General features: G+C 35.8%; 2 protein-coding genes across 5 annotated transcripts; one reads left to right on the top strand and one right to left on the bottom strand.

The window, feature by feature from the left end:
* Nucleotides 3,497–6,641, top strand: LOC105169054 (protein NRT1/ PTR FAMILY 4.3). Its single transcript, XM_011089319.2, has 5 exons — nucleotides 3,497–3,833; nucleotides 3,967–4,184; nucleotides 4,276–4,716; nucleotides 5,175–5,317; nucleotides 5,434–6,641. The coding sequence occupies exons 1-5, from the start codon at nucleotides 3,683–3,685 to the stop codon at nucleotides 6,311–6,313; spliced, it is 1,833 nt and encodes a 610-aa protein (XP_011087621.1). The 5' UTR covers nucleotides 3,497–3,682; the 3' UTR covers nucleotides 6,314–6,641.
* Nucleotides 8,380–17,018, bottom strand: LOC105169052 (survival of motor neuron-related-splicing factor 30). 4 transcript variants are annotated; one of them, XM_011089317.2, is made up of 9 exons: nucleotides 16,960–17,018; nucleotides 16,239–16,320; nucleotides 15,262–15,330; nucleotides 14,522–14,647; nucleotides 13,156–13,238; nucleotides 12,976–13,051; nucleotides 11,437–11,622; nucleotides 10,629–10,757; nucleotides 8,380–8,757 (listed from the first exon to the last, which is right to left on the bottom strand). In XM_011089317.2, exons 1-9 carry the CDS (start codon nucleotides 17,001–17,003, stop codon nucleotides 8,578–8,580), a joined length of 975 nt encoding a protein of 324 aa, XP_011087619.1. In that variant the 5' UTR covers nucleotides 17,004–17,018; the 3' UTR covers nucleotides 8,380–8,577. The 4 variants fall into 4 exon arrangements, with proteins under 4 accessions (XP_011087619.1, XP_011087620.1, XP_020551980.1 ...); XM_011089318.2 differs by lacking the exon at nucleotides 16,960–17,018 and adding an exon at nucleotides 16,449–16,471; XM_020696321.1 differs by lacking the exon at nucleotides 16,960–17,018 and adding an exon at nucleotides 14,933–14,985 and having other exon boundaries at nucleotides 14,522–14,804; nucleotides 16,239–16,311.

The raw sequence follows: 17,456 nt of genomic DNA, 5'->3' as shown, positions 1-17,456 counted from the left end.
ATTTTTGGTGGGGATGATGGATTTTTATGGTATCCAACTTTCTAATATTTTTGAAATGATTCAACATCATTAAGATTCATGTATTTTTTATTTGACCCGATTCGATCGAAATTATATATAGTCGTTGAAGCTCCTATCTTTCAAGGGCCTTTCAACAAATACGTGACTTTGTAAAACCTCTAACAATTGACCGTTTATAGATAGTAGTTGTTATCATTTGGGAAATATGAATTCATTCCCGCGAATACTAGCTTTTCAAATGATTACCCAATTTGACTCTTGAAATTAGAGAGTTTTATCTAGGGGCCACTCCAACGAACCTAACTTTCAGGTCAAATTGTTGAGGACCTTGCAAACACCATCTCTAACGTGTGCAAACTGCTTAACCCCTAATTAGGACCATCAGTTGGCCCACGACACATCGATGACCTCAACCCGAATTAGGGGGTTTTGTTTTTTGTTTTTATTAATTATAAATAAAATATTACAAATTGAATATCGATCTCTACTAGAATGTGTTGATATTTCTTCACTTTTTGGGCAACATCTCTTCCCATTTCTTCATGTGCAGTTGACCTATTTACTCATAATCATTCACTCCAATAATGCCTTGTCATAATACTCTACTTTTTATTTATTTATTTCTTATTTTTTGCGAATGCATCAACTTTGCATGAATATATTGGACAATTTTTCACCAACCAACAATCTTCCCACTCTCAACCAATCAAAATTCCCAACATAAATAAAAGTAAGCAACCTATTAATTCACATTTCTACTCACATTGCATTATTTTATATAGAATTATTAATGGGATAAAAAAAAAAGAAGAGAAATTCATGTTGGTGTACAATTGAATACCATATTCGACTTTTGATGGTGTTGTGTTGATGAAACTAACGTTTATTCTAATTGTTCAAGTATTTGATATGAGAATGACAAACCCTTTGAAATTATGCATATATACACAGAAATGTGTGTGTATATATGTAAGTGTGTAGAAAGCATAGAAAACTTGAAAGAATAGTGGGCACAGGTCAGCGCTGACTAATTGTGTCTGGACAAGGAAGAATGGATAAGTAGAGGTGGTGTGGGCGCCTTAGAATGTCAAAGAAACACACTCACTCACCTATGACGATGAAACCATTTCACTTGCATGTCCTTCCCATCTTCACCCATACCCCCCACCCCCAACCCCCTCTTTCTTTACTAATATTACAAATCTTATTATATAAATACATAAATATCAATCAATAATTTAGTCATCTACCAAGAATTAATGCTATTAAAATTATATAAATCGATACCTATTTTTTTAAAAATAAAATAAAAGGGGTAGTGGGAAATGGTGAAAAGGGGATGCAGGCACCCTACTTCTGCATGTCCAACTCCACTCTCTGTCTTTCTGTTCTAAATTATTTTCTTGGATTTAGTCATTTTATATTTGTAGTCTTGTTTATTAATTTGCAGTTGACTTTTGATCGAATAAATTTGCATTTTACTCTCCAATAACTATACAAACATTCAATATATATATTAAAAATGTGTAGATGTTATAAATATTAACTAAAATAAAAATATATAATATTATTTTAAATTAACATTCCAAGTAATATCTTAACTAAGGAGATGCTTTTCTCGATTGACTGCCGGACATTATTGATTTATAATGTTAGGACATATAACATTATTAATTAAGATATTGGTTGAATGGCTAAGATTTTCGGGCAATTTGGCCACCAATTCCATGTCATCAGCTGTGTCAATACTTAATTTGGGATTTTTGTTGAATTTGGTGACGCGACAGTCCAAGTTATAATTTTTAATTGTAATTTTGGTCCTCCTACTTTGAATGTAGTGATCTTAGTCCTCGCTCTATCTCTCAAAATAGTAGCAATTTTGGTCCTTAAGCATGATTAGTGATCATTTTGACATTTTATGATGAAATATCAAAACATGCTATTAATCAGGCTCAACATACTTCCAAATTAAAATTAAGCATCGATAACTTCGTACCTTGGAGTTTGACTGTCTTGCCACCAAGTATTCAAAATTCTAAGTTTTATGAATTTTCTTCAACACTACCGTAACAGATGGTTCACAAATACTTGGCTCATTCACTAACAAACAATAACAAATGCAGTGAGATGTATACAATCCACCAAGATCTGGGTAGAACACCAGTAAGGAGAGGTTTTGTCCATATTTTGATTCAAGTGTTTTATTTTCATAGGTATATGGATTTATGTCCACAATCTTGAACTATCTTTTGGATCTTGAGAAAATTTTGAGATATCCGGCTCGAGTTCTTTCCAACCAATTCCTTTTATTATAATATTAAGAACTCCACCGTTTTAGAAATTTGCCCAATCAATCTCTCCTTACTGGTATTCTCCCCAAGATCTTGGTGTATTGAAGAAGTCTCATTGCATTTGTTGCTAAAAAAGTCAAGTATCTAGAAACCATATATTAGATAATGTGGTTGGAAGAAGTTTGTAAAATCAAGGGTTTTAGTTGGACAGGTGGTCAAATCAAGCTATGGAGTTTATAGAAGCTTAATTTTATCTGAAAGCATGTTGGGGCTGATTAATAGCACTTGATAAGACTATTGAGATTTTATCATAAAAGGTCAAAATGGTCAATAATCAGACTTAAGGACCTAAATCGCTACTATTTTGAAAGATAGAAGACTAAAATCGCTACATTCAAAGTTAGAGGACCAAATTGACAATCCCTTAAAGATATAGAACCAAAATAACAATTAAAAATTATAACTTGAACTACCACGCCATTAAATTTATTAAAAATTCCCATTTAAAATTCCCTTAAAGATAATGCAGAATTTTTTGGTCAAATTGAGACAAAAATTACCACCACCAAATTTCAGAATTATTACATTTCCCCCCTCTACACACACACGCAAAAATGTCTAGCTCATGTTCAAAGGTAACATCCAATTCACACCAAACCGCAAATTAATTAAGACATGAACTGTTGACATAGTTAAAGCAGTTGGCACTTGAATTTGGCACCTTCCCACTACGACATATATATATCAAGCCTACCAAAACAAATATTCCAACAAAGAAGTATAGACCACCAAACCACGGCTTAAATTAGAAAAGAAGTCAAACTTTGCTTTAATAATTTGATGCATATATTATATATATATATATATCAAAGTATTAAAAATTAAGGAAGTAATAAAAATTTTGGATGAGCAAGTACAATCAATAAATCTTGATTATTTGTTGGAATTCTTGTTAATATATATATAGAGAGATGTTTTTGTTTTGTTGATATTAATGATGATGATGATGATGTAATTATGAAAAGAGGAGGTGGCGTCCACGCGATGGAGGAGTGGTGTACTGGAAAATTCTGGGAGTACTGTGCTGTTTGGTCACAGGGGCCACTACAAAGATGGGGGGCTGTGGGCTGTGGTCTGTGGCCTGTGGCTGTGGTACTACTACTATATAAATAAATTCAAGGCCTTCTTTCCCCCTTCAATTCTGGGGAATACCTTCACGCCTCTCTCTTGCTCAAACAGCATACTTGGTGTGAAGGACCTAGCTGCTAATAATTCATTACATCACGCACATATATATATATATATATATATATAGAGAGAGAGAGAGAGAGAGAGAGAGAGAGAGTAGTGTGTGTAGTGTGTGTGAGGAAATGGAGAGCTCAAGAAGGCAGGTGGATTTGAAGGGAGAAAAGAGCGGTGCTGAAGAGACTACTACTACTACTACTACTACTGTTGATTGGAGAGGAAAGCCTTCCGACCCTCTTAAGCATGGTGGGATGAAAGCTGCTGCCTTCGTTCTAGGTCTCTCTCTCTAATTACACCTACACATTGTGTGTGAGTTTATTTTTCTTGATTTGTGTATGGTGTGTGTACGATATGTCCATTCGAGGTCCAAAATCTCAGAAAGCAGCGTTTCTTGGATTTTGTGGTGCAGGACTTCAAGGATTTGAGATAATGGCAATAGCTGCAGTTGGGAACAACCTTATAACCTATGTCATAAATGAGATGCACTTTTCCTTGTCAAAAGCCGCAAACACAGTCACAAACTTCATAGGAACTGTCTTCCTCCTCGCTCTTCTTGGTGGCTACCTCTCTGATTCTTATCTTGGTTGCTTCTGGACTATGCTCATCTTTGCCTTTGTTGAACTCTCGGTATATATACACATATGCATATATCCTCCCTTCAATCTCTCTCTCTCTCTCTCTCTCTCATGCATGTTTCTTGATCTTATCTGTTACATAGGGTTTCATCTTGCTGTCAGTGCAAGCCCACCTTCCCCAACTGAAACCCCCACAATGCAATATGCTGACTGATAGTGAGAACTGTATGGAGGCCAAAGGGTTCAAGGCCTTAATATTCTTTATAGCTCTATACTTGGTGGCATTGGGGAGTGGCTGTGTGAAGCCTAACATGATAGCCCATGGAGCAGACCAGTTCAACCAAGATGATCAAAAGCAGTCCAAGAAACTCTCCAGATACTTCAATGCTGCTTATTTTGCCTTCTCAATGGGTGAACTCATAGCCTTAACTGTCCTAGTTTATGTCCAAACACACTCCGGCATGGACGTTGGCTTCGGTGTCTCCGCTGCCGCCATGGCCATGGGCCTCATCAGCTTAATTTCCGGCACAGTTTTCTACAGGAATAAGCCTCCTCAAGGCAGCATCTTGACCCCTATTGCACAAGTAAGAAAATCTTTTAAGTTCCTTCTTTGGCTGTGTTTTAATTTCTTTAGCCTTAATTATGTATCCATGTATTCTACCTATTGTTATTATTTTATGCATAAAACATCATATTTTAATCAAATTGGAAATTATACATGTTATTATATGTGGTGAGCTTAACTGTTTGATTCTGCTGATTATGGATGCTTTCTTGTTTTCTTATATATGCTGAATGTATAGATGGGATTAAATAATATCCCCTCCTTATTGATTGGTCTGTTGAATAAAATAAGTTGGTATGGATGCAAATGCTGATTTATGTTCTTGGGAGAAAAGTTTTTACCATTTATGTGCCAAAATTATAATACAAGATACAGATGTGTCGGAAGATTTGGCATCTTGCTTACATACATTTTCTTTTTTTTAAAAAAAAAGACTTTCTTGATTTTTAGTATAATAATAAATTATTTTTCTGCCAGGTATTTGTGGCTGCAACTTTAAAGAGAAAGCAGGTTTGCCCATCTGATCCTCGGATGCTTCATGCCATCCACTCCAAAGAGCCTAATACTGACAACCCAATTTCTGACACTTCACCCAATCCTCAACTCACTCCAAGATTTAGGTAATTTTTCACATTTTTGTTTTTACTTTTATTTTTCCACTATATAATGGGTTCTTGGTGTTAATTACTAATATTCCCTATGCATATATTATAATTCAAAAAAAAAAAAAATTCAGATTCTTGAACAAGGCCTGCATCAAGACTATTCAAGATGGGAATAGCAAGGAGAGTTCATGGAGTCTTTGCACTGTGAACCAAGTGGAACAAGTGAAAATTTTGATGTCAGTTGTGCCCATATTCGCATGCACAATTGTTTTCAATACAATTCTTGCACAGCTTCAGACATTCTCAGTCCAACAAGGGAGTTCCATGAACACTCAACTAACTCACTCCTTCCACATTCCTCCAGCTTCTCTCCAGGCCATTCCTTACATCATGCTGACCTTCATAGTCCCTCTCTACGACGCATTCTTCGTCCCCTTTGCTCGTAGGATCACCGGCCACGACTCCGGGATCACCCCTCTACAGCGCATAGGGGCCGGCCTATTCCTTGCCACGTTTTCGATGATCTCAGCCGCCATGATGGAGCACAAAAGACGGGAGTCGGCCGTGAAGTCGCATGAGATACTGTCAATATTCTGGATCACACCGCAGTTTCTGATATTCGGGATATCAGAGATGTTGACTGCAGTTGGCCTAATTGAGTTCTTCTACAAGCAGTCTTTGAAAGGGATGCAATCGTTTCTAACAGCTATAACTTATTGCTCGTATTCGTTCGGCTTCTTCCTGAGCTCTTTGCTCGTGTCGATTGTGAATAAGGTGACTTCGGGCTCATCTGGTGATGGATGGCTGAGTGACAATGATCTCAACAAAGACAGATTGGATCTTTTCTATTGGTTCTTGGCAGTTCTGAGCTTCCTCAACTTTTTCAATTACCTCTTTTGGGCTAGATGGTATTCGAACAATCGATCCTCGTCAACATTGCAAGATTCTAACATTACCATTAAAGTTGCAGGAGATGACATTAATGTATATCCATCAAATGATGTTGTATGATTGCGGTGGAACTTTGTGTTGTTCACTGCTGCCTTAATTATTGAACTTGTTGTACTAAGAGTAGAGAAAGGAGAAAAGAAAGGCTAGTGCCATAGCTGAGATAATTAATGGCATTAGTTGCATAAATGTATAGAAGATGGAATCAATAATTGCTCCTTAGGCAGATGATCTTGATGGATATTCTCCTATCTCTGGACAATGTCTTTGGAATCATAGGTTGCTTATAAGAGTGCGGAGAAAATCGAACCCACAACCATAAGAATGAAACAGGCCAAGCCTGTCTTTATCTGTATTTTGTAATGTCACAAGAAAAGTATGTTTTTAGAGGGACTCCAAATCCAAAGTAGCTTTGACATGATGGAATCATGTATATATAAAATGAAGATCCAATGAATATAAGCTTAGTACTATTGCATATGATGATCGGATAGTCAACAAAGGGTTGATCACAGAACATGTGCAAGCAGTGTGTATATTAGTGGCTCTAGCTACTTTTTGGTTGGTTGAAGACACTAGTGCTAGTGTAATTCTACTATTGCAGCCTTGATGCATTAATTGTCATATTACACAATCAAAGTACACTATAGAACAACAACAAGGCTACAGTCATGAGAACAAAGATGAAAACAAAAGAAAACCTCTCCTTACACATATATATATATATATATATATATATGAGAGAGAGAGAGAGATGATGTCTTGATTGTGTTGTTGTTTGTGTGAATGAATGATTCACCTTTTCACAAGAGGGACATGTCTGAAACATGTTGGAAAGAGGGACAACCCCCCCCCCCCCCCCCAAAAAAAAAAAAAAAAAAGAAAAAAGAAAATCCCCCATTTGAAATTCTCCTACCACCACTGCTTCAGTATGTTGCCCAAAAGATGGGCATAACTATTAACTTGGTCCCTCCATCCATACATATTAACATACCCTTTATTATTCTCTTCTCTCTCTCATCATTTATACTTATATAATATACATATGTACACATTATCCACACCATATGAAAAGCTTCAAAATAGCTCCAATATGTGCAATGTGCATGTGTCTTGAGTGAGAACGCTGTCTCCATTTCTGGCTTTTTTAGAGTCATGTAAGACCACTTTTAAAATATCTACCTTAACTACAAAACATGCTAACATATATATATAATTCTTATCTTGCACGATCGATAGTATTTCAGTTGGCTTGGTCTATATGTGGTTATTTATATATGTTTTCTTTAATTATTCCAAAATTTTAAATGAAATGAAGTGTTAAAATGAAATTCAACTTGCGCCTGACATCAATTTTATCAAAATTTTTGAGAATTTTCTGAAATCTATAGAAATTTGCCAGAATGTTAAATATTATTTGGGTAATTTTGAATTTAATTTAAATAAATATTAATGCTATAATAGATATAGTTAATTACTAACTTAATAATGAGTGGTAATAAAAAAATTAATAAACTCTTTTTTATACATACATTTACCAATTCTGACAAAAAACAAAATTTACTTTTATCTAATGTCCTGAGCTGAATATTGTCATCATCATCTGATTAATAATATGTATAATTGTTAGTATAAAAATTGGAGGTAACAAAGTGATCGATCAATTATAATAGTGATCTTCAATTTCCTAAATACAAATCCTATATTGTTGTTCTTATCAATTAAAACGTATCATATCTTCATCATAAATGTTTTTTTTTCTCTTTAGAATATTAATAAAAAGAGAAAAACTTAAATTCATGCAAGGACCTCAATTTCTATAGCAACACGTATTGGACTACAAGACTTGGTATATATGGGCATCTAACTGATGCTTGCAATAAACAATACAAGTTAATTATAATTGAAAGTTGAAAATATCTGAAAACAAAAACGAAAAGTGGAATAAGATTGAATTGGAATAGGTGAAAAAGCATTCATAGTTCATATTTATAATTTTATCCAATAAATTGCAGAACATGAGGAAACGGCTAAGGATATGCACTTATTTTCAGCAATTGTAGAAAACCCCTTGCTGCAACAAACTCTGAATACAACAACAATACTGCAAATATATTAAGGATGTTGGATTAGACAGCATAGCAGCATAAGCACCAAGCTATTAATTTGAGTATTATGAATTATCAACTGCAGTGATAGAAGTAGCATGTTTTGCTTAATAAGAGCAACACACCCAACCTTAAAGCTACTAAAACTGTTCACAATTGGTCGGAAGTTTTGATATGTATCTACACAACCACAAGAAAACCCGAAAATATATTCAGTATCTAAGTTTCTACATTTTCACCATCTGCAATTTCTATATTAGCTCCTTTCAGATGAAGATGTTTTTCTCTTCTCTGAAACTCAGTCAAACCCTTCCCACTTCCAGTTACCCCAACCTTCCCAAAAGGATCATCTGGGGATTTAAATATGCTTTCTCGCTTTCGCCCAGAGAAGAAACCGACCTGATCAATAAACAGAAAAATAAGAGAGAGCACATAAACAGAGAACAGAACACTAATTAGATTGTATAGAAGATATACGATGCAGTAACTCGGCTTTTGATGTTTCAGTTGGAGAAAAAGTACACATAACTTGTAACCCTTGATGCCTTAAAATTAGACACCATAGCTTTATTCTCGTTCACTAGGTATCAGCTGGCTAAGGCTTACACTCCACCAAGAAGTAATTGACAAGTCTGAAGAAGCAATAAATCCACAGAAAGGAGAAATATGCATACAAGTTCTATGGCTAGACTGAAGCGCTTCAAAACAGAGGAACAGCAATGACACGTGAAAAGGCTTCTTTTTGAGGGTTCTGAACTACAGCCAGCGGGGCCCAAAGAGTCCTCTCATCTGCTATAGAACAAGCTTGTAATGCAAGCCTGACAATAGGTGATGTATAACCCTCTCCACACCCATAAAACATAAGAGAACCTACAATGATAGTAAATAAAGCCCAGGTGCAAACCTAATAGAAAAATGGAACGAGTGTGGTGCGGTAGCTTCTATGCCCAAAAATAACCCAATACACAATTTTCAACACCATTGGAGCTTATCCTACCCAATAAGCTAGATTAAACCCTCGATCACGAAGGCTAGCTAGATTAACACCCTATCTACCCCCCAAAATCTCTTGACCAGACTTCACTGTCAAGGTTAACCAGGTTTCCAACAGTTTGGCTCCATTCTGCACAGCAATATAGAACCATTTCCCACAAGGAAGCTGTTGATGCAGCCAAGCTCATCGGTGTACTTAGTAGCTCTTTCTCTGCTGCGTGTCCGCTCAACAGTGACAACAGAACTGGGGAAAATGTCAATACTGCTCAGTCGGGTGCATGGCTTTGATAAATTGCTTCGCTCAGGGTGTTCAGATGCTGATTGTTGGCCATATGTTTTCGGGTTTGGGGATTGGGCTTACCAATCAAGTACATACTGGACCACTGTAAACATGAAATAAGGAATTCCTTCTGATTTTCTCTGTTTCAGTTAATTCATGGTATAGATTTTTACCAAGAATTGGGAGATTCAAATATCTTTTCATTGTTCCGCCCTCTTGTTTTTTCTTGCAAGTTTTTGTTATAGAACGAAATGGTGTTTTCCACCATGGCATTTACTGGGGCTTTTTTACTGCTTCAGGATATTTCAACCTCATGTTACCAATCCATGCGGTTCTAGTCTTGGTTTTGCAATCCCCTACACTTAATTGTTCTCTTAGATTTCATTAACACACACAGAAACTGTCAAAACTGTCAGGTTTTGACCCGAAGCTCAAATTTGTGTCAAACTAATCAAGCTCAATTCAGGGGTCCAGTGATTCTCCATTGGCGTTGGGTAAACACCTGGATCGGGGGCGCGCCTATTGCAATGGCATCATTGCTTCCATATAGATGCAATAATCTATTGCAGTACTCAAGAATGAATTATTCAACTCATATTTTGAGTTAAGTTGCTTACAATTTTGTCAATTAATCTATTTCTTTTCACCCATATTAGCCCATAATAAATGGTTCTCTACATGCTAATAGTATAGTGCTTATTATAAGTATGAAATCAAGGTCAGATGAGATAGACAGCATTTTATAATTCAGATAATCAGACACAATAGACTACAAGATCATGGTAAAAGTCAGAAAAATCTACTCAAGCGTAGCAATGAAACATAATTTTCTCTATATTTGAAATGACAACCATGTACTCATAGAAACAAGATAGTGTAGGCACTTGCAGACCACCAAAAATGGAGATGGCTAAAGAATATAGCAAGTTCGCCACAATTACTTCTCACACAGGCACACACAAGCAGTAACTTTTGTAGATAGTAGCAGGCAGGTTACCTTTTTAGCCCGGCCTTTAGTTGTCTGGAATTGCTGCCAGGCATTCTGCCTCTTATTCTGCATAACTTCTTTTGCTTCAATCCGCATCTTGGACTTAAAAGCATGTAATTTTTTCCGCTTGGCAGCTTTCTGTAAACAAAGTGTGGGAAATTATACAGCAAGTTAGTGACAATAAAACAAGCAGATGTTGCAAACGGAAACAGTAAATAAGAAGATCTGGAAACCATATATAATTAATTAGTAAATAAGAAAAAATGAAAACAAGCAAACAAAAAATGAATCGGTTTATTCATTTCCCCCATTCCAGGGGAATAATTATATCCAATGCTAGAAACATGAAAATAAAACATAAGAAAAGAACTGGAAATATTATTTGATGCTTTGTGTAATGTGCCAGAATAACTATAACAAACACTGTAGATATACTAATAGTACGCCGTAAATCAAGAGGAAGCAGTAAGCATCTCTGACCAGAAACATGAATGTCAGTTTGATGCTTCACCTAATGTGCCAAAATGATAATAAAAACTGAAGATTCCTAAACACCAAGTGCCACCAATCATGATAAAGGACCTCTAACCAGAAACACAAATTCTGGAATTCTCACCAGGGTTTAGCAAGATGATGTTACTTGATCCAAAAACTGGACAGTATCTTTGGCTAAAAGATACTAAGCTATCATTTGCAAGCTACACAGTCACACTAGTTAGGTATGTAAAAAGCTAGTGAAGATTCTTTGAAAGCACCTGCACATTGCAGCTACAATGTGATCATAATCATTTTGCAATGTAATTTAATTCTCACATACCATATCTTCAGGGTCATTTGGATCAATTCGAAGTTTTTGTGGCACAGTCCAGTTTTCGAAGTCTTTGGCAGCAGCTTGGGCAATCTTTCGTTTAAGGGCTTCTTTTGTAGCCACAGCTATCCTCTCAGCTTCTAGCAAAGGGTTGGGAGTGCCTTCTTGAATTGGTCTAACATTATCGGGATCAACCTGGAATCACCAATTATGCACAGGATAACTAGTAAACAGAAGCACAATGAAGCTTCAAAAGTCCTAAGGCCACTAGAATCATGGCTTTTCAAGACAAGTAAATGTTTCAGAAATTTTATTAGAATGGTCGTATTTTCAGGGTCTTTTCACTTTGCTACCTCTATTTTTAGTCACATTAGTCATTCTATCTATCAAATATTTTTCCTGTTTTATTGTTGCTACAACTGACAACAAGAGAACCAATAAAAGTTGGACTTTGTTCTATTGCCTTCCATATCGTGGGTTTTAGAATTCTTTTTACATTTTCTTTACTAGCAGTTGGTTTTCTCATTTGAGCAAGAGCTCAATTAGATCGACCCTGGTAATAGATCAACCATTCAACCGTGTTAATTATTAAATTATATAACAGTGTAACAGAAAAGATAAATAAAACTGAGGGCTAATAAGAAAATAACAACAGAGGTTTGAATAAAAGATGAGTAAGTAAGATCAGAAATCAGGTTGTTGGTTTTGTAAACAAAAACCCTATGATGTACCTCATTTCGTGAAGTTAACCTAAAAGGTTAAATGAAAGAATAGATATTTCTAGAGCACAGATGATTTATGTCGAGTATTTTAACATAAAATGGACTTATTCATGTAAATTTGTTAGTATAGGACCAAACTGTCATCTGCATCAATAACATGAGCAAATTAGGACGTCTTTGAAATGAAAATTACTTGAACATTCAACATTCAGAAAGAAAGCTAAAAATCAATGTCTAAGTGTGATGCTTAATATTATTATCTGTGATGGCTTTAGAGAGATTAATGATGGAACTCATAATTAATAAAAAGCCTCAGAACATAAATGATCTCATTGAAGATTGGCATTCTTCATCTCTTACAGGAAAGTGATGCATGCTCTGTAGCACTCTACTTTATCTTTTACATCAATATCACAATATAAAACAACGCCAAAATGGGATTTGCAGTTCAAAAAGGAGCAAGTCCAAACCAACTTGGATGCCCACCTCGACTAGGTCACCACCTGATCTAAGCATGTATCATGAAAATGGATGTCGAATTTCTGATTGCTACTTAGAGTATGCAACAGGTCTAAATAAGGATAATAATATAACACATTCAGAATATGATATAATGGTTTCCAACTTGATCTCATAATTAAAGATATTTACTGATGAATTTGTAATTCACTTCTGAGCCTTGTTCAACAGATAAAAAGTTAAAAGGACTAATGGGGAACAAGAATCTAGATAAGGTCCTAAGGAAAAGGACAGCCTTGAAGCTTGCCAAGACTTAAGATGTCGACTTAACTTGGAAAATAACAATCCAATTTCACACAAATCATACCTCTTCCTTGTTACCCCATCCATCATACCGTACATAATACCCGTTTGGAGTAAGTGCCTCAATTGTTGCATCATACCTGAATGTCAACTAAATCAACCACAGATGACAAGCAAAAGGTAGAGGAAATGAAATAAACAATTCAAGTAGAACATATTGAAAATGTGAAAAAAATTTAGATACCACTCTCCATCTTCACTCCAAACTGCTTGAACTTTTGCGCCAACTGGGAACTTATCACCATAATTAGCAATAGATCTTGATTTCTGGATTAAAAATTTGAAATTATCACTACCACGAGCAAAGCAAGGCAGTGTCATCATAAAAACAAGTTAAAACAGAGGGAACAAGTGAAACAAAGCCATCAAAAGAAAAAGAGTTGAAACATGCACGATGTTACAATCATTGAAGTCTAACATTATTATGGTGAATGGGATGGTGGGGGCTGCCATAAGCTGCTTTAACAAGATCAAACAAAAATGAGAAAGTAGTGAGAAGCAATAGGATGAGATGAGAGAAGGTAAAACTTAAACCCTTGGTTATATAAAGAAAATTTTGTAGAATACTAAATGCGAAACATAAATTAAGATAAAAAAGACTTCCGTCCCAGAGACCACGACCTATATCTACCTATGGTCAATCACATTGCTGTAACCACTACCACCGGCTTAGCTCCCAATTTACCACATTAGTGACCCATCACTATCAGAATTTCCACCACCACCTGATCATTGCTCCCTCCCTTAATCCAGACTAGTTTAAAATTGACTACTTTGTGAACTTGAAGAGCTCTATTAAACCAAAACTGGAGGTCCCCTTTCTCGACCTCTTATACTGACAAATTCCATAACCTATTTTCTTTTTTCATTAAGCAAATAATTACTTGATTCTCCTTACAAAAATGTTCCTAGGCTGGTATCAGGGTTTATGACTAAGTCCTCATAATTTCCATTTCCCGTATCAAAGATCAAAATAGCAACTTAATGAGTGCAATTGAAATGTTTGTTTTGATAATAGTTTTAAATGCTCCAACAGCTGCCACACAGAAAGGCATTAGTAATGGAGGCAAATGAATAGAGAGAATTATTTTTATTGTTTCAAATGGAATATTTTTCTAATTGGGATAGAAATATCAAAATGATGTCTTCATACTCCAGATAAAAGAAAATTTGATTCAAATCAATTCAGACTCCAAAGTGAATTAAGGCAGCATAGAGCAGCCGGCAGCGGAAAGTTCAGAGCTTAAGTGCAATGACTCGTTTTTCTTTAGGTTATAATTGAAAGACTGCTCGCTCGTGGACTTAATAAGTCCACTCTATGAAACTTGTGAAATTCCAGAGCTGAAGAATGTTAAAGGCCAGCAAAGAAAATCATTTGAAATATCCTAAAGGAACCCTTGTGCAGCCACTGAGATTTGAGTCCACCGGACAACTTGTATTACCAAAAATAGAAAAGATACAGGCACTTCCATATCAAATGAGAAGTTCTAATTAATCTGGAGATGCGCAAAATCTGAATAATCTTTGAAATAAGTCAGTAGTCAACACACCACATCAGAAGAGCTCCCAGGAAGATGTAAGCTAGGAGACACTTCCGCACTAGTCCCAGCAACCAGTTCAGAATTACCATCACTTTGTTTTGCAGTTGCCAGAAGTTCTTCTGTCAACGTAATCACCTGATGCCACATAATCAACAAAGTTCAAATTAGAAAACAAACATTTTTTTTCCTAATGCAACTCACTAGAGATTAAAAGACATTGAACTTCAAATCCAGAGAGACATCTGAAAATCACGAGAGAGAGGCAAGCTGGCCGTCACCAAACATAGCAGACCTGCAATATAACCAAGACAAAAGTGATGTGCACCTTGATAAAGTCTCACACTCCACAACTTTCACAAATACCCATGCTTCGCTACACCAAGGGTGCATATTTCTCTTAACAATATAAAATAACCTCACCTTAACGAACCAAGGACAAAAAGATCTCTCCTCATCAGGGTAGTTCCTTCAAACTGCTTGTTTGAGCAATAATAATATTTGAGAAGGAGGAATAGATAGTTGAATTCAATTCCAACAAATACATAGAATGACCTTCTAACCAAATTTATTAGCCTATAATGCTAGATGCTAAAGAAAATGGCCACCACTAAGCTGATAAAAATGTTTTTCGACCCAAACCCCACCAAGTTAATAAAAAATAGATAAAATAAAATGGAAATGGAAAAATATAAAAAGGGATTGAGAGGAGGTAGGGGGTTTCCTGGGGGTAAAGACAAATATGAGATCACCTCCACAAGTTCCTTCTCCATATCCAAAAGTTCAGAGTTCTTAGGATCATCATTCAATACTTTGCGGACCTGAATCATAGAAAAAGGAAAATATTGCTAAGGAATTAGCAGCTTGTGTTGTAAATTGAAGAAAACCTACACAACTGCATAATGAAAACAAAAACTCTACAATGAAGTGAAGACAAAGTACCACAGTAGGTATAAAGAAGAAAATACACCAGGTTGCTTCTGTTCATAAAGGGAAGAGAAGGAACAGAAAGCTTGAAAAGCAATTTCTTAGGATCATTGATCATTCATCACTAGAACTTCCATGTGATGTCAATATGAACAAGCTATTTGTTCATTCTAAGGGATTTACAATAATCGACTTAACCAATAATACTGAAAGACAATGATAAAATTAGTTATTTCATGTGAACACAAAGAAATACATCCAAACTCAATAAAGCCAGCACTTCTAGAAGCAAATCAATGAACCAAACTTTATTATATCAGCACTACCAGAATGCCATTACGCCAAACAATCACATTCTTTCGTAAGGATTTCTTGGGGCAAGAAAATGGACAAGACAACCACCTCATATTCTCATACTTGATTCTTGAGAGGGAACAGAGAAAGAAGAGTTGGAACAGATGGAAACGTGGTTGCTCTTCTACCATAGCTATTCTTTTTCCTTGCAATTGTTCAGCTTGTTTTGGACTTCCCCAAACAACTGTCATTTAATTACCCCCAAAACTTTTCTCTCTTCAATTCCTAATTAACAACACTGATTGAGGTTCTTCCCGTCCTTGAATCCCCACTTATTCAAACTAAAAAGAACTCCCATCTCTCAAAAGGTCCTAAATTCTATCCAATCAAATAAATCAGTTAAAAGACCAAAAAGAAACAAAATTACAATGGAAATTATAGAATTTAGAGTTCCCAGCAAATCTTTCGCATGCTAATGAAGAAACAAACAAAAGGTGTGAAGAATTACCTGCTGAAGCTGTTCCCGGTAAGTAGAGAGGTTAGAAGCGAGTTCTTCAATGTTCACCTCTTCACCTTCGACGCCTTCCATACTATACGAATATAGAAAGCAAATTTTTATCGACTATCGTAGACGATAATTTGAATGATCGCTACTTCTCCGAAGAAATTGAAGGAAAAAGGGGAAACCCTAGCGCCAGAAGAGGGAAGGTACTCATACCACTTGTTTATTTTCTCCAAGTCCAACAATACAAAATTTACAGAATAACCCCCAGATTTATAATTTATAACACTTCACTCCCCATGAAATAGGAAATATAAGGGCCTGACTTGCTTTGCCAGTTATGCAGCATAACTATAACTAAACAATATCCCAACTTACTCCTTTTTAATTCCTAATCTTCATTTTTCATGATTTTTTAGATTCAAACCGTCAAAACTAATAGACGACCGATTTGGCTGTACTCTTCTTTAACCACATGCATCATTTACATTTATCAACTAGTTCTGCTTCTAAACACATGCACCATTCTTCTCTAAACACATGCACCATTCTTCTCTAAACACATGCATTTTGTTGATGTGCTTTTTTGTTAGGGAACAACAGTTGGAGGAAATCAATTCGTTTAAAGTATAAAACCCATCCACTGCCTCATTATTAAAACATAAGGAACAATGCAATTCGAATTATCAAAAATCCTACTCAATTGATTCTGGTTCACCAACACTACCTCCATGTCCTGCAATTAACACCCTTCCCTTCAGAGTCCCCCATGTTTCGTCGGCCCTCATCTCCACATTCTTCAGCAGCCCCGTTTTCGCAGATTCATCCAGCATCGACTCCTCCGCTAAGAAAGTGATCCAAGATAGATGAAAGCAAAGATGCACTTGCCAACAGAGTGGATGGGGAACAAGAACACGGCCATGTTTTTCACAAATTCTAAATGGGACGATATAAGCACCAACCAAGTGTTGCATGGTCATATAATTTAGCACTGTTAGTTTTGGCGATCCGACTAAATGTGCAAAAATTTATTATCTTTGGAGACTCAAATAGTGAACTTGCAATCTCTAGAGACTAGAATAGTGAAAGATGAACATTAGGAATTAAATGCGAATAAGTTGCTATACATAGAGACCAAAAGTGTAATTTACTCAAATAATACATAAATAGCAGATCTTAAAATTTCATAAGGAGGTTATGGATTCGAGTTCGTGTGTATATTTT

Source organism: Sesamum indicum, linkage group LG8 (genome assembly GCF_000512975.1).
Source record: "Sesamum indicum cultivar Zhongzhi No. 13 linkage group LG8, S_indicum_v1.0, whole genome shotgun sequence".
Taxonomy (NCBI): Eukaryota; Viridiplantae; Streptophyta; class Magnoliopsida; order Lamiales; family Pedaliaceae; genus Sesamum; species Sesamum indicum.
This window is presented reverse-complemented; position numbering and strand designations above follow the sequence as displayed.

Coding starts and splice junctions, on each gene's coding strand:
- LOC105169052 (XM_011089317.2), bottom strand. CDS start 17,003: ATGGGGGACTCTGAAGGGAAGGGTGTTAATTGCAGGACATGGAG. Junction 13,052..13,155: donor TGGAGTGAAGATGGAGAGTG/GTATCTAAATTT, acceptor GTTGACATTCAG/GTATGATGCAACAATTGAGG. Junction 11,623..12,975: donor GATGGGGTAACAAGGAAGAG/GTATGATTTGTG, acceptor TGGTGATTCCAG/GTTGATCCCGATAATGTTAG.
- LOC105169054 (XM_011089319.2), top strand. CDS start 3,683: ATGGAGAGCTCAAGAAGGCAGGTGGATTTGAAGGGAGAAAAGAGCGGT. Junction 4,185..4,275: donor TTGCCTTTGTTGAACTCTCG/GTATATATACAC, acceptor TCTGTTACATAG/GGTTTCATCTTGCTGTCAGT. Junction 4,717..5,174: donor TCTTGACCCCTATTGCACAA/GTAAGAAAATCT, acceptor TTTTTCTGCCAG/GTATTTGTGGCTGCAACTTT.